At 52.7% G+C, this 16,950-nt stretch overlaps 1 protein-coding gene across 6 annotated transcripts in view; it reads left to right on the top strand.

Moving 5' to 3' along the window:
• Nucleotides 1–16,950, top strand: part of PTPRU (protein tyrosine phosphatase receptor type U) — an 83,671-nt gene that overhangs the window by 3,422 nt on the left and 63,299 nt on the right. For all 6 annotated transcript variants that reach the window (XM_004266564.4, XM_049712186.1, XM_049712191.1 and 3 more), the window contains exon 2: nucleotides 14,549–14,680. In XM_004266564.4, the coding sequence (XP_004266612.1) occupies nucleotides 14,549–14,680 (132 nt within the window). The remainder of the gene's footprint in view (nucleotides 1–14,548; nucleotides 14,681–16,950) is intronic.

Below are 16,950 nucleotides of genomic sequence, written 5' to 3'. Positions count from 1 at the left end.
CAGGAAGGCTCCAGCCTCTTCCTCCACCCCTCCCTCCATAGTGTAAGGGATCTTCCTAAAACACGTGTTTGAAACCTTGGTTTGAAACCCTTTGAAGGCTCCCCATTACCTCCTGGGTTAAGTCCCTCCCGCTATGTCCTCTTGCCTGCTCTAACCCTTGCCTGCCTGTCCAGTCCCATCAGCTTTGCACTACTTGCCTTGCATCCTATGCTGTGGCCAGTCTAACCCACTTACTAATACCCACTAAATGTCCACTCCTGCCATCTCCTCTCTGGGCCTTTGCACAAGCTATATTTTCTCCCCAGAGCTCTCTAACTCCACCTCTTCACTGGGTGATCTCCTGCGCCTCCTTAGGATTTTAGGTTAGACATCACCTCCTCTCGGAAGCCTTCCTTGGTTACTCCCCCTTCTAGCCTAAAAAGGGAGGGTGGGGGTTGATTAGGGTTTTCCATAACACCGTAATTATTGTAATTACAGTTTATTTGTCCTTTCTCCCTTACATGAGCTCTGTGGGGACAGGGACTGGGTATTTAGTTTCCTTCTGAATCTTTAGTGCCAGGTACAAGGCCTGGCCCACTCCTGCTGAGTAAATACACCCAGCATGAAAGAATGAGTGATGTCCCGTGGGTCAGGTTCTGAGCCGGAGATGCCAGATGGGGGCGCACTGACTCCACTGAAAGTAGAGATTACAGATAATAGGTTTCCCTCCAGGAATCTGGAAAATTCTGCTGGGGGATGGTGTGTGTGAAAAGGCCATGCAGAGAGTGTTGTCTGGGAGCTGTGAGTTGGAGAGGTCAACTCTCTGCCTGCCAGCCCCTCCCCCCAGCCACCGTCCTCTGAGCCCCACCCCCACTGCCCTTGCCCCCCAGCAGCTGGCAGGGCCTGTCCGGCCCCTGGTCTCAGCTCTTTGTGCTGGAGGTTCGGCAGTTGGTGAGAGGCATCGAGTCCCAACTGTCAGTCTGAGCGTCTGGGGAGGAGGGGAGGGCCCTGCGGCAGGAGGGCAGACTCTGTCCTCTGTCTCAGCCTCTGTCCTGGCTGCCTGTGAGCCCAGGAAGGGAGGAGAGCTGCCCCCTGTTTTGACCCCTGCAGGTGGGGTTCAGGGAAGAGGCTGAGGTGTGTGCAGGTGTGATTCTGACATCTGGGCAGTCAGAGTGTGTGTGTGTGTGTGTGTGTGTGTGTGTGTGTGGTTCTGATGGTATGATTGCAGCCTGGGGCACAGGACACATGTGTGGCTTCTCAGAGAGTCTAGCCATCTGGTTACCCTGTGTGGCAGGATCTGAACTTGGAGTAAGGAGGTGACAAGCTGGTCTGAACCTGGGGAGCCTGATGCTGGGGTGTCTGGGTATCCAAGTGTCAGATTCCAGGAGTTTGGGGGTGGAGCTATTTGGGTGGGTGGTGTCTCAGGTTCTGGGTGTGGGTGTCCCAGTGCCAGGATGTGGGAGGAACTGGGTTTGTCAACATAAGGATATCCCAGTGTCTCTGGATCTGGAGGTGGGTGTATCCAGGTGTCTGGGATTCCTCAGGTTAATGGGTGTGTGGGAGTGTAGCCGTGTTGTGTCCAGCTGTGGGGCTGCCCAGGCTGCCTGGGTGTCTGGGTGTGGGTACCCAAGTGTCCGGGTGTGGGGTATCTATGTATCCAGCAGTGGGGTGCGCATGCACTGGAGTACCCAGGTGTTTGTGAGTTTGGCTGTGGGGTGCCCTGTGGTCTGTGTGTCTATTTGTATATTTAGGTGTCTGCGTCTCCTGGAAAGGGATATGCATGTTTGGGTGGGGAGTGTCCCGGTGACCGTGCGCAGCTATGGACCAGGGACTGGGGCTGTGCCAGTTCAGCCTGTGACACTGCCTTCCCTGGGGCTTGCCTTCTCACCTCCCTACAGCTGCCAGAGGGTGCTGCCACTGGAGGAGACCCCAGTGGTTCTGCTTCTCTATGGTTCGTCATTCTAGAGCTGTGTTATCCAATAGAACTTTCTAAAATGACGGAAATGTTCTCTACCTGCTCTCTTCAGTATGGTGGCCACTTACATGTGGCCACTTAGCTACAGTTCATTAAAATAAACATTCGGTCCCTCAGTCTCACCAGCCAGATTTCAAGTCCTCGAGAGTCGCCTGTTGCTAGTAGCTATGGAATTGGTCAGTCTGTGAAGGTAGAGAGCATTTCCATCACAGCAAAAAATTCTATAGACAGTGCTGGTCTAGAGGTGCAAGGCCTACAGCATCTTTAGTGAGGCCCAGACACCTCAAGGAGTGGATGGCCTGTCGCTCAGTGGCCACTGAAGAAGGTTTTGCTGAATCCATGTCCCCTTCTCTCCAGCCACATCATTTCTTGCCTGGATGATTGCAGCAGCCCCCTCCTTGGTCTCCATTCTGCCATTAGTGCTTCTCCCACCCCGGGATCTGAATGGCCTCACAGGCAGGCATAGGATCCTGCCCCTCCCTTGTGCTAAGCTGCAGACTCTCCAGCACGCTGGGACCAAAGCCTAACATGGCAGATGAGGCCCCGTATGACCCAGCCTCTGCTTTCCATGACAGCTTCATGTTTATGCCTCTCCTCCCCTGACCCCACTCCCCACGTCCACCTTATGAGCCAGGCTCACCAGGCCAATGCTGGTCCCAGAACCTGCCAGGCCCTTTCACGCCTCTCTGCCTTTGCACGTGCTGTGCCTTCTGCCGAGAACACCACTCCCACCCGTCTTGCTTCCTGGAGGCCTGGCTACTCGCTCAGCCTTCAGAAGTCCAGCTCTGATGTCACTTCCCCAGGAAAGCCTTCCCAGACGCCAGCCGACACGGCTGGCCAGGTTTCTCCCACCATGCACGTGTGTCAGTGGGCTGCAGTGTTTTCCGTCTCCTTCCCCACTAGGCTGGGAGGAAGGGCTGGGCTGGGTCATTGTCATCTCCCGTCCCCAGGGCCTTGTACATGGCATGTGCCTACTCAGTGTTTGCATTGATGTGGACCCCTGGGTACACAGGGAAGGCTCGGAGTGGGAGTGGAGCTGGGGCTCCAGAGGGCAGTCATGCTTGGGGGCCGGTGTCCCCCCTTGGCTGGCCCTGGGTGAGGCTGCCATTGCCTGAAGAATGGCTGGGGAGGACCCCTGGGGTTGACAACCCAGAAGGCAGCTGTTACTGGATGACTCAGGAGGTCTTGAGCGGATTCCCAGGGTGCAGACCCCAGGACCTGGTGGTGAATCTGAAGGGATGAAGAAAAGGGGGGCTTAGAGGGGTCCCTGAGGTTTGGGAGCTGAGTATAGATGGAGAGGATGAAGGATTGGGATAGGGAAGTTGGGAAGGGGTGTTGGAGATATTTGATGAGCAGGATCACAGCTGGGGTGGAGTGACAACTTGGGGGTGGGGGACAACGGGGGGGATGGGAGATTACTTGCAATAAAGATATATCTGGGGGGTGGGAACAGCTGGGAATGAGGGGACAGGTGGTGTTGGGGGAACAACTGAGGGTTGGGGGACAGGTGAGGGATGGATAGAAGGGGGATATGGGACAGCTGATGGGGGATAAGAGGTGACAACTGGGAGGTATCAGAAACCTATCTGGACAGGACAGGTGGGTCTCAGCTGAGAGACTGGGAAATACATTGCTCAGGATGTGTCTATGTGTGTGTCTGCATGTGTGTACGTGTATACCCGTGTGGTTGTGCGTGTGTGCCTGTGTGTTTGTACCTAGAGTGTGGTGGTGAAGAGCATGGACTTGGGAGCCACACCATCTGGGTTCGAATCCTCAGTCTACCACTGCTAGCCTTGTAACCCTTGGGCAAGTGACTTGACCTCTCTGGGCCTTTAGTGTTCTCATCTGTGAGATGGGGATAATAATGGAACGAACCCACTGCACGAGGTTGCTATGAGGATATGTTTTATATACATACGTGTATTGTTTAGAACAGGTTCTGGCCTGTAGTAAGCACTGTATGTGCTAAACTATTATTAAGGGTGTGTGTGTGTGTGCAGCACCCTGTGTGCTCAGAAAAGCTTGTTCTTGGCTCTGATGAAACCGAGGCCTGGGAGGGGTGACGGTGGCTGGGAGTGCTGGAGTGACCATCCAGGTCATTGGGTCTGGCTCGCCTCTCACCCCCTCCCCTCCGTTCAGTCCACTTCCCGCCCACCCTGTGCCAGGGCCTAATCCAATAGGTCTCCCTCTGCATCTCTCTCTCGTCCTGCCCCACACTGCCTGTCCCTGGGCTGGGGGCCAGGGGATGTGCTTTAATTGTCCAAAAGCTTTTCAGCAGAATCTGAATTCATTGTTCCCCTGCCTGCGTGCTGGGGCCCTGCTCAGATAGAAATACCTGGACAATGTGCTCAGTTCTGGCTGTCTGCCCCACGGGTGGCAATGGCTTCATCCTGTGCCCTTGGAGAGTCCCTGGGGTGGAAGATGCTGGGAGTGGGAGGTGAGGTGGGGGGAAGCCCCCAGGGCAGATGAGGCCTCACCCCCAACCCATGGGGTAGCCAGCCCAGCCAGGCAGAGCTGTAGGCACAAGGGTTTCTGGGGGTCCCGGCTCCCCTGCTCTCCAGTGCATCATAGGGAGAAGTGTGCCACGTCTTCACCTCACACTAAGAACTGCTCTGCATCAAAGCCCCGGCCTGCTCTGGGTGTGTGCTCTCTGGGGAGTCCTGGACCCGTCATCTCAGGACTGGGCCACTGCATTGCATCCTTGCACTGCACTGCATCTCAGCCCTATGCTGCATGGCTGCGCTGTGTGAGATCCCGCATTACATTGGCTGTGTGGACTCTCCCGCGTGTCTGTATGCTCCACCCGCATTGTCCCGTTGTGCTGTGCCTCTGTTCTGCAGTTGTGCTGCCATTTGTGTGTTTGTGGCTCTTCTGTGCTGTGTGACTCTACTGGATGATGATGTTGTGTTGGGCTTGTGGACCCCCCTGGGATTGTGCATAGTCCCTGGCAACGCACCACTGCACTGTGCCAACAGATGCCGTGCTACCACGACACTGCATCTGCGTCACACGGCCTCTCTGTACTGCACTGCATTGTTGTAGTGGGCATCTGCACTGCATCGGGCATGGCCGGGCACAGCCTGTCTGCAGTCCACCGTCGCGCTGTACAAACACAGTGCCCCTTTGCCCGGCACAGCACTTCTGTCCCGCTGCTTCACTGCACTGCACTGGAGATGCGCATCTCCTGGCCCAGCCCGTCATACTGTACCATTGCCGCTGTAACGCCACCCTCTAGGTTATCTCACCCTGTACGGCCACTGAGGTGTCAGCTGGTGTCCTTCCCCAGGTTTCTGTTGGCAGCCCCGGTTGAGCAGCATCTTTGCTTCAAGTGGCCTCACTGCAGTGTTCCTCTGGCCCCCACTGCTCACTGCCCAAGGAGTCGGTAGCTACACTGCAGCTTGAGGCCATTCTGTTGGGCTCGGGACTGGCGTGTGTTTTTGCAGGCATTACCTTTGCAAGTAGCCGGCGTTGCGTCTGTGCACTGCACACGGTCACTGTCCTGGGCCTCTACCCTGCACTATACCTGTTCACTGTTGGGTTGTGTGCGTTCCACTGGATTTCAAGATGCACTGAATTCCCTGTTCCATGTGGTGTCTTTACTACATTTCATTTTGGTGCCACTTTCTACCTCTGCTCTCCAGTCTACACTTACTGTACTCCTTGGGACTGTATCGAGCACCCAGCAATTCCTTCTGCACTGCACCACGTCTTTCTCTTCCCTATATCTCTGCATGTTCTGCATGCCTCCACTAGACATCCTTTCAGTGAGAATTCATGGAGCGCCAACTATGTCCAAGCCTAGTGAGGCTTGGACATACCCCCTCGGTGTTCCTGCATACACCTATCCCTTGGTGCTGAGCGCCAGCCCAATGTACCACTAAGTGCTCACTGCGGCACTGTGCCTCTGTGCAGCTCTGGGTCGTGGCCACGATGGATGGGGCACCTCTCCACTGCATCATGGCACCGACCAGTCCTGCCATGCTGTGCCAGGTGTTGTGTGGGGGTCTGTGTACACTTCTCTGCTCCCCTGCATTGTATAACTGCGTTCCGCCTCTGTACAGTGGAGCTGCTGCACTGCACCCGCAACACACCACACCGCAGCCACGTAGCCCTCTCTTGCCACGGGACCGTTAGAAAGTCCAGATCTTTGCACTGTATGTGTTCGTTCACAGCCCTCTGCCTCTCTACGCTGCACTGTGTTTTTATATGACACACGGTGTCTGCACTACAGGGGTCTGTGTACCCTTTGCCCGCTGTACCTCTGCAAAGAGCAACCCTCCGTTCAGCCCTTTGCCTCTGTGTGGAGTCTGGCCCTGCCCTGTGCCTTCCCCTTACACTAACAACATGGCAGCCCTGCTGCTAACTTTGGGATTTGCTGGGCATATTGATCCGGGAGATGGGGAGTGAGCCTGGCCGAAGTTTCCCCTGCTGTAGTTGGCTTCCTTCTATTCTCAGTAGAGATGGAGGGCTGTTGGCATCGCTGGGTTCTGTACTGGCTCCTGTAGGGGATATCAGCTCAGCTTTCTCTCCCTGTGGCCTGGCCCTGGGTGTTCGTGGTTGCAGCTCTCCTGAATGCGGGGTGATTAAAAGGTGGGCATATTGCTGCCAGCCCTGCCCTTGTTAATTGTGCATCAATTATTCAGGGCTCTGGAGGGCAGCTCGGGGGAGCCCTAGCCAAGGTCTGGTTGTGTTGATCTGTGCCAGGAGAGCAGTGAAGTGGGCTGGGCCAGGTCTCTGGGCTGGCGTCATGGTCCTTGAGCCTGGATCAGACTAGCTGGGATCATGGGGTTGATCAGTCCAGCCACTGTTGGCATTCTACTATACACGGGGCTTGGGGATGGGGCTCAAAGGCATTAAGAGACAGTCTCTGATCTCAAGAAGGGAGGAGGTAGGGGTTAGACAGGCCTGAGGTGGAGCTGTTATTGTGGTGGAGAACATGGGATGGGGCTGGGTTGGGCAGGAATGTCCAAGGGTGAGCCTGTGTTGGTTCTAGGGTTGGGTTGGGCTACCTAGAAAGGGAGTGTGGCTTCAGATGATGAAATAGACCGGTGTTATCCTTGGGGTTGTATTTGGGTTCCCCAGGCAAGGGTTGGGGCTATGCCAGGGGTTGGGTATGATGCCAGCCCCTAAATTTGTAATCTGTTGGGAGGAGTTTTGTTTCTCCTGGGACCGTCCCTTGGGAACTGAATGTTCTGTTGACAAACCAAAGGGAACAAAAATCTCATTGCAAACAGCCTCTGTTTACCTAGGGTCTTCGGAAAACACTGATGGTGGCTGGCAGCCACACTTGGCACAGAGCACCATTCCCTGTCTGGTGGCGAGGAAGTCTGGTGCTTCCATGCTTGTGGTGCCCACGTGCACACGCGTGCACGCTCACGCACACACGCACGCACGACTCCCCTCTACCTGCCGTGTACACTCACCTCCCCCTTAGGCACATGCTTCCTGCTGAATGTGCCCATATATCTCTGCAGATAAACGTACAGCCACACACCCACCACTTCACAGCACAGTGCCTGAGGGACCTACACTGTGAGAGCCACACTCACCCTCACCTCTCCCCTATAGTATCTCTCTCTGCCTTCAAGTTATTCTTGCCCACATACATGCTCACACGAATGGAATCAGAATTCTAGAGGTGGAACAGTCTTAGAGGTCACCAAGGTCCCCATTCTCATTTCATAGGTGAGGAAGCAGGGCTTCGGAGAGGACAAGCCACCTGCCCAGGGTCACACAGGAAGTTAGAGGCTCAGCAGGAATTAGATCCAGGCCTTCTGCTTCCCAGTCGAGTACTCATAAGTCAATACCAGGCTATCAGTCTCACAGCCATGTACATGTGTACGCACGCGCGCACACACACACACACACGCACACACGCACACAGGTCTGCATATGGAAGTACAAGCATATGGAGGGGTGGAGACCCTCACTCCAGGGAGACCCCCTCCCGCACTCTGGCTCCTCCTGCAGAGGTTGCTTTGCCCCTTACATCACCCCATCCGGAGCCCAGCCGGATGTGGATAAACCATCATCCTGCCTTCCCAAATTGTGGCTGACGGTTGCTCAGGCAACCGCCTGCCAGATTGTGAAGATTAGCTGAGGAATGTAGCTGGGCCAGTTTGAGCCGAGTCTGGGGGAGCTGCTGGGGGTCCTGGGTTGATTCAGCCCACCCTCTCAGGGAGGCCCTGGCAGAGATGGCGTACCCACGGAGGGGTCTGGTTTTCTCCCTGTCCCCAGCCCAGCTGACTGTGTCCCCAAGGCTTAGACGAGGCTGGGGGGAGAGAGTGTGTGTATGTGAACACTCTGTGTGTGTCTGTGTGTGTTGTGCATCTCTGTCGGTGTGATTGGAGCGCGTGCCATTTGCATCCAGGATGGGGACTTGAGGCCCCTTCCTCACCAGTTCCTGACATCTGACTCCAGACCCCTTGATGACTTGTCCTACTTCTGATCCTACAGTGTTGTCTGGAGAAGCCACCTGCCCTCCTCATTGCTTATAGGATGTGTCACTTGTCTCATCTGAATCCAGGTGCTTCTCTGCTCAAATACCTAGTATGGTTTCCCCCCTTAAAATGAGGCTGGACTTCTCACCCTGGCACTTGGCTGTCCGTGATCTGGCCTCAGCCTCCTTCCCTCCCATCTTATCTACCATTGTTTGGCCAGTCTGGGCTCCTCTCTGGGCCCTGGACCAACTGTGTTACTCATTACCTTCCTTCGCTCCTGCTGGGCCCTTTACCTCAGATGCCCCTCTCTCCATCTTTACTGGCCAGAATGGTACCTATCCTTCCATCCCTCTGCTCAGATGCACCCACCTCCAGGAAGCCTTCCCCCTGTACCCACCCTCCTCCCCGGACTCCCCTTGTGGTCTTGACCCTTCTCTGCTTTGTCTCATTCCCTTACCTCCACTCAGACTAGGAGGTCCTTGAGGGCAGAGCAGAGTCTTAACCATTCTTGTGCCTCTACTAGTGCCAACCTGGGGCCTGCTTTGTACTGTCAGTGAATGAATGTCCAATGAGTGGAACCGAATTTGTACATGTGGCCAACAGACTACCAGGGCCTTGCTTTGTTTGTGCCTAGTCTCCTTGAATAAAGATAGGTGGTGTAATTTCCACTAAGATCAGGAACAAGACAAGGTTGCCCACTCTCACCACTCTTATTCAACATAGTTTTGGAAGTTTTAGCCACAACAATCAGAGAAGAAAAGGAAATACAAGGAATCCAAATCGGAAAAGAAGAAGTAAAGCTGTCACTGTTTGCAGATGACATGATACTATACATAGAGAATCCTAAAGACGCTACCAGAAAACTACTAGAGCTAATCAATGAATTTGGTAAAGTAGCAGGATACAAAATTAATGCACAGAAATCTCTGGCATGCCTATACACTAATGATGAAAAATCTGAAAGTGAAATTAAGAAAACACTCCCATTTACCATTGCAACAAAAAGAATAAAATATCTAGGAATAAACCTACCCAAGGAGACAAAAGACCTGTATACAGAAAATTATAAGACACTGATGAAAGAAATTAAAGATGATACAAATAGGTGGAGAGATATACCATGTTCTTGGATTGGAAGAATCAACATTGTGAAAATGACTCTACTACCCAAAGCAATCTACAGATTCAATGCAATCCCTATCAAACTACCACTGGCATTTTTCACAGAACTAGAACAAAAAATTTCACAATTTGTATGGAAACACAAAAGACCCCGAATAGCCAAAGCAATCTTGAGAACGAAAAACGGAGCTGGAGGAATCAGGCTCCCTGACTTCAGACTATACTACAAAGCTACAGTAATCAATACAGTATGGTACTGGCACAAAAACAGAAATATAGATCAATGGAACAGGATAGAAAGCCCAGAGATAAAGCCACGCACATATGGTCACCTTATCTTTGATAAAGGAGGCAGGAATGTACAGTGGAGAAAGGACAGCCTATTCAATAAGTGGTGCTGGGAAAACTGGACAGGTACATGTAAAAGTACGTGATTAGAACACTCCCTAACACCATACACAGAAATAAGCTCAAAATGGATTAAAGACCTAAATGTAAGGCCAGAAACTATCAAACTGTTAAAGGAAAACATAGGCAGAACACTCCATGACATAAATGACAGCAAGATCCTTTTTGACCCGCCTCCTAGAGAAATGGAAATAAAAACAAAAATAAACAAATGGGAACTAATGAAACTTAAAAGCTTTTGCACAGAGAAGGAAACCATAAACAAGATGAAAAGACAACCCTCAGAATGGGAGAAAATATTTGCAAATGAAGCAACTGACAAAGGATTAATCTCCAAAATTTACAAGCAGCTCATGCAGCTCAATAACAAAAAAACAAACAACCCAATCCAAAAATGGGCAGAAGACCTAAATAGACAGTTCTCCAAAGAAGATATACAGATTGCCAACAAACACATTAAAGAATGCTCAACATCATTAATCATTAGAGAAATGCAGATCAAAACTACAATGAGATATCATCTCTCACCAGTCAGAATGGCCATCATCAAAAAATCTAGAAACAATAAATGCTGGAGAGGGTGTGGAGAAAAGGGAACACTATTGCACTACTGGTGGGAATGTGAATTGGTACAGCCACTATGGAGAACAGTATGGAGGTTCCTTAAAAAACTACAAATAGAACTACCATATGACCCAGCAATCCCACTACTGGGCATATACCCTGAGAAAACCATAATTCAAAAAGAGACATGTACCAAAATGTTCATCGCAGCTCTATTTACAATAGCCAGGAGATGGAAGCAACCTAAGTGCCCATCATCGGATGAATGGATAAAGAAGATGTGGCACATATATACAATGCAATATTACTCAGCCATAAAAGGAAACGAAACTGAGTTATTTGTAGTGAGGTGAATGGACCTAGAGTCTGTCATTCAGAGTGAAGTAAGTCAGAAAGAGAAAGACAAATACCGTATGCTAACACATATATATGGAATCTAAGAAAAAAAAATGTCATGAAGAACCTAGGGGTAAGACGGGAATAAAGACACAGACCTACTAGAGAATAGACTTGAGGATATGGGGAGGGGGAAGGGTAAACTGTGACAAAGTGAGAGAATGGCATGGACATATATACACTACCAAACGTAAAATAGATAGCTAGTGGGAAGCAGCCGCATAGCACAGGTAGATCAGCTCGGTGCTTTGTGACCACCGAGAGGGGTGGGATAGGGAGGGTGGGAGGGAGGGAGACGCAAGGGAAGAGATATGGGAACATATGTATATGTATAACTGATTCACTTTGTTATAAAGCAGAAACTAACACACCATTGTACAGCAATTATACTCCAATAAAGATGAAAAAAAAAAAGATAGGTGGTATAAATCCCAGCTTCTGGGACTTAAGATGTGGCCTTGAGCAAGCCACCTCATCTCTCTGTGCCTCGGTGTCCATCTGTAAAATGGGAATAAAAATAGTACTGAGCTTGTGAGTTATTATGAGGAATCAGTGGCACAGGGGGTCATGGTGGTAAGTGGCAGCCCTCTTGTGATGGCGTTGATGTGTGTGTGCATGTCTGTGCCCACGTCTGTGTTGATGGAGTCGAGAGGTATTCTCTGACCGTTCTTGCTCTCAACACAAAGTCTGGTCTATTTTTTTCTCCCCTGGGCTGGCGGCCCCTAGCAGGAGTTGAGTCTCTAGTAGAAGTGGGGACTTGGCGTTGGGACTCCTAGCTCCTGAGCCATCCAGCCTGGAGGTGATGGGGCTTTTCCCAGGATCCAGGAGGGCTGATTGTTTCCATCCCAGGGTGAGCTGGGGAGCAGATGAGGGTGGGGCTCACCTTGGAGAACTTGGCCCCGGAGATGTTACCCCCTGAAGGCTGTGGCTGGAATGGGCCTGGCCCAGAAACACAGGGCTGGGGATGGGCATGGATCAGGGAGAGGGAATCATTCTACCTCCAGAAGGGGGTACTCTGGATGGGAATGGTCAGCCGGGGAGATCACCCTGGCTTGGGACAGGTGCAGGACTTCCGTTTTGACGGAAGTCAGGGGTCACTCTGGACATGGTCAGCTGGTCTGGGCTCAGTCAGTCAGTCTGGTGGTCATTCTGGTCAAAGTCAGATGGTCTGGTGGTCATCTGGATGATGACGGGCCACTCTGGCTCAGGTCTATCTGTCTGGGGGTCAACTGACCTGCATCAGGCAGTCTCAGGGTTACTCTGGCCAAGGTCAGATGGTCTGGGGGTCCCTCTGACCAGGTCAGTCAGGCTGGGAGTCCTGGAAGCTCACTTTGCCTGGCTCAGAATGGACGGGAGGAAGCCAAGGAGCTGGCATTCCCAGGCTCGCCGCAGGGCCATGGGTGAGACATCTGGGGCAGCTGCCTTGTTACTTGAGAAGGAACAGGAAGGACCTGAGCCCCAGCGAGACTCTAGATCCTGGGGTTCCCTTTCTGGTAATTTGGAGGCTCAGGGAGACCTTGGCTAAGACCCTCAGGCACAGACTCAGCTCAGGCTGAATGAAGTCAGCTGTCCCCTCCTCCAGGAAGCCCTCCCTGATCATCCCTACTAGCTATGTTCTCTCTTCGTGCTGTGCTATGGATCATTTTCTAAGGGGAGAGCCGAGGCCTCCCCAGCACAGATGGGGTTAAAACCCACCTCCACAGGTCATAGGGCACATGCTGACCAGGGGTCTTCACACAATGAGGCAAAGAGCTCAGCCAACGTCCTGCCCCAGCTCTGGAGAGAGGCTGCTGTTATTTCATCCCATCCACCTGGTGCCAGCCTTTTGCTCACCTTTTACTGTTTTACACTCTGACGGGGTCCATAAAGAGGAAAGGGAGACTCCCCTGCTCCCAACAGTGGCAAGCCCCTTGTGCCTGGCTGTGCACTTCGAGATGCTGCTTCACATGATCCGCGAAAACCTGGAGAAGTCCCTGCTGCAGATGAAACAGCAGAGCCTCCTGAAAGTGAGGCCACCAGCAGTGCGTGCAGATGCCCACCGTTGTGCCTGGCACATGGCACTCACTCCCCAGTTACTCTCTGTTTCTTGCCCCTCCTCTTCTTGAGGCTGGGAAGCAGCTAAAACTTGCTCCTTCTCATAGTGAAGGCTTTTCTGGTGAGAAATGTGGACTTTGGCCTCTGACCGCCATGGATTCAAATCCTGCTTCTGTTACTCAGGTGGCTCAGGTGGAACAGGTGCAGAGCTGCTATCTCCTGAGTGCTTGCATGTGCTAGGCATTGTGCTAAGTGGACCCCTGCACTGAAACCTCAACAACTCCACTTGTGGGTGGGGAAACTGAAGATGAGAAAGGATCACCACCACAGGGCTGGCGAAGTGCAGAGTCAAGGTTCAATCCCGAGTCTGTCTGATGCCAAAGCCCACTTGCTTATCTACCACCGCATACTGTGGGTGAATTCCTTCACCCCTCAGAGCCTCAGTCACCTCATCTGTCAAGTGGGGAGAAGTACCAGTGGCTGATAGGCACCCAGGACAGGGCCTGGCATGATTTGTGCCTGCTTCCTCACCACTTGTCCATGCATTTGCCCGGGTCTCATGCCTTCATTTACCCCTGATGGGGCTCCAAACACTAAGGTTCAGGAGTGAGTGCGGGGACCTGTTTGCAGTTACTTTCTGAACCAGTGGTGTTCTCAAGTGTATTATGTCCAACTCAGGGCGTTGATGAGCCAGCTAAGATATATGAACCTCATTACCAACCAAAGGACTCACATCCATTTCAATCCCCGCCATATTTAAACTATGTATATTGGCTCCAAATCATGGGAATTTGCTTCCTCTAGTCATATGTGTCCTCAGTCCACACATGACCGTTTTGCCTGCCACATTCCTGCAGGCAGAGACCTCAGTTAGGTGACTTTGGGTAATGTGCATCGCTTAAGCCTATCTGTCAAGTAGGAATAAGTACAGTAGTGGTACCTCCTTAGAAGGCGAGGCCTAAATGGGAATCCACGCTTAAAGCATTTAGCACTGTGCAGGGCTTGTCGGAAGCCTGATGTCATCAGTGGACATTGTTCTTATTTTTAAGGAGATACCATCAGGGCTGACTTAGGGCATTCATGACCCTGCCAGTCCTGGGGCCCACTGTCTGTCCTCTCTGCAAAGATGGAGGGGCAGGTGATGGAACACTGACCAGCAGTCAGCAGATCTTGGTCCAAACCCCACCTCTGTCATTAACCTGCTGTGTGACCTTAAGGAGGTCACAGCCTCTTTGGGCCTCAGTTTCCTCATCTGTAAAGTGGGGATAATTCTAGCTTTGATTTCACGAGTTGTTGAGAGGCTTTAATGGATAGTAATGATAACTGGCTTTTGTTGAGGAGGGTCTTTGATTGGTGGTTGAGCAGTGGGAGGTCCTGGGGAGTACTGGGGGGGTGGGCAATGTGGGGAGGTCTTGGCATTGGGAGGAGACAATGAAAAGAAGGAGAGGGTGGGGGAGGGAGTGTTTGGTTAGAGGGAGGGAGCAGTGGGGGGAGGGCTTGAGGAGACGGAGGGGATGAGGGTGGGCCTGGGTAGGAAGGGACAGTGCGGGGCACCTAGAGGGTAGCCCCAGGAGCCCTTCTGGCCAGCAGCCCGGCTCTAGCCTGGGCTAAGCAGGCCCTTCCCTCACAGCCGGCTGCACCTTCGAGGAGGCGAGTGACCCAGCAGTGCCCTGTGAGTACAGCCAGGCCCAGTATGACGACTTCCAGTGGGAGCAAGTGAGGATCCACCCTGGCACCCGGGCTCCTGCGGACCTGCCTCATGGTGAGCCTACTCTCAGTCACCATTCCCCCTTCATCTCCTTCCGGGGGCATGCTACCCACCTGCTGTGTTACCTTGGGTGCACTGCCTAATCTTTCTGGGCCTCCATCTGCTTTGGCATCTGTAATGACACAGATGACACTGTGAATATGGAGCTCTCTGGACCCTGACCAATTGTGTACCTCAGGTAGTTTTACCTGTAAAATGGGTGCAGGTTCAAGTAATCAAAGACCCTTACAAACTGTAAGATAAAGCCCACCTCCCATTACTCCTATGGCAGCTTAGTTCAGGATCCACCTTACTCCTGCCAGGTCTTCCTAAATCCTCCACCCTCAGGGAGGCTCTCTTCTCCCTGTGAGCCTCTGAATCCTGGTCTCCCAGGCTTGAAGATGCTGACAGAGCAGTAACCTTGGGGGTAGATGTGTGTAAAACCTTTCTGCCTCTGCCTCTTTCTTCCTGGATCTTTCCCGACTTCTGCCCTGCCCTGACCCCATTTCAGGATGGGGAATATTTGGCGGCGTGAACACTGGACTGAGAGGAGACTAATTATGTAGATTCTAGTCCCGGCCTTCTACCCTGATGATGGCCTTTAGTGCACTGGTTCCAGAGTCATGAAGGCTGGGCTTCAGATCTTTGCTTCATTACTTTACCATCTGTGTGACTTTGGGCAAGTCACCTAACTTCTCTGAGCTTCCATTTCCTTAACTATAAAATGGAGAGCACAATAATCCATTTCATAGGATTATTAGATAATGCCTATAAAGTACGTAACATGGGGGTGGCACGTAAGGGTTCAATGAATGCTTAGATGCTATTGTTGGAGATATCTGAGGGGGTCCAACTACTAGCACCCCTCTTCACTGGGTACAGAAGCAACTGGGGATTAAGAAAAGGATAAGACAGGTGGAGAGCAAGTTATCACCTTTATTACTGATGAGGGCTGAGTCGGAGGACACAGCATAGTGCGAGGACCAAAAAGGCTTGCTGAGGGAACCCAGAATGGGACAGCCTATGGCCCCTCCCCTTTGCCCTGCCATAGTAGTGGGCCAGGGCCTTTGCTGCTCAGCTCACAGCATGGCCAAGATCGCATCTGCTGTCAAGAGTTCGTGGGAGGGGCAGCAAAGGTTCTCAGTGTGGGAGCAGGACTTGAAGCCAGCAGGAGAGAGGCCCTCCACGACCTAGCACAGGCAGCCTCCGCAGCCTGGGCTCCTGCCCCTCGCCTCGACTCCCGGAGGCCCCCCTGCCTCCCCTCTTCTGTGCATTTGCTCACCCTGTGCCCTCCCTGGGGCATTCCTCTCTGCCTTCACAGGGCTCTCAGCTCCTTGTTTGACCACTGTCCTGGCAGGTATCAAAGTCTGACCTGTGTGACAGTGATCTGTCAAGGTGCCCACCGTGGCAGGGATACTGAGCGGGCCGATTCCATATCCCCAGGGCCCAGCCTTGGCCTGGTACAGGTTAGCATTCGGGTACAGGTTGCTGATTTGAATTCACCTCTTACAGTCCTGACCACCCTGTGTGGGCTCTGCTTCTCTCTCTCCTCCACACAAGCAGAGACATACCCAGTGACAAAAGGGGGAGAGAAATGTTGTATGTAGTGTGGGCGTTGGGCTGGATCCTGGGGATGCAGTGGTGAGCCAGATGGACAGTCTCTCTGCTGTGTTGGTGCTCACATTCTGGGGAAGAGACTTGGAGGTGGAGAGAGGAGGAAGGAGGGAGATTCACACTCAGAGAGCAGGAGAGAGGAGAAGGAGGGGTGACAGGGATGAAGGGAGTAAATGGAAGAGAAGAGGAGGGATGCAGAGTGAGAAAAGACTAGGGAAGGGGAAGAGGCAAGAACAAAGTGTCAGTTTGAAAGGGGGAGAGAGACACGCCCACAGCTGCTCACAGGGAGAGGAGAGAGGATGGAGGAGTGGGCCAAGAGAGACTGTGCGGGGGCTGGGATGCGCCCCTTCCTGGGTGGGAATGGGGACCTGGAGTTTTGTTTACTACCCCACCAGGACTGATGCAGGAGCCGCCTTCTTCACAGGCTTCTGGCTCCCAGAGATGAATGCCGTTCCCTCCAGTGGAGTCCCTGGAGAGCCCGCCTGGAGCAGGGAGCCTCGTGGTTTGGGATCTGAATGGGCTTGTGTGGGCTGGCAGCCAGGCCTGGGAGGAGGTGGCCCTGGGTGGCTGCAGGCACCCCGTTAGCAGCTGCTGGGGCCTTCTCCCCACAGAAGGGAAGCCATAATCCCCCAGCCAGGTCCTGAGGAGTCCAGCCCCCTTTCCCCCACCAC

The sequence above is a fragment of the Orcinus orca genome, chromosome 1 (genome assembly GCF_937001465.1).
Source record: "Orcinus orca chromosome 1, mOrcOrc1.1, whole genome shotgun sequence".
In the NCBI taxonomy this organism is placed as follows: domain Eukaryota; kingdom Metazoa; phylum Chordata; class Mammalia; order Artiodactyla; family Delphinidae; genus Orcinus; species Orcinus orca.
This window is presented reverse-complemented; position numbering and strand designations above follow the sequence as displayed.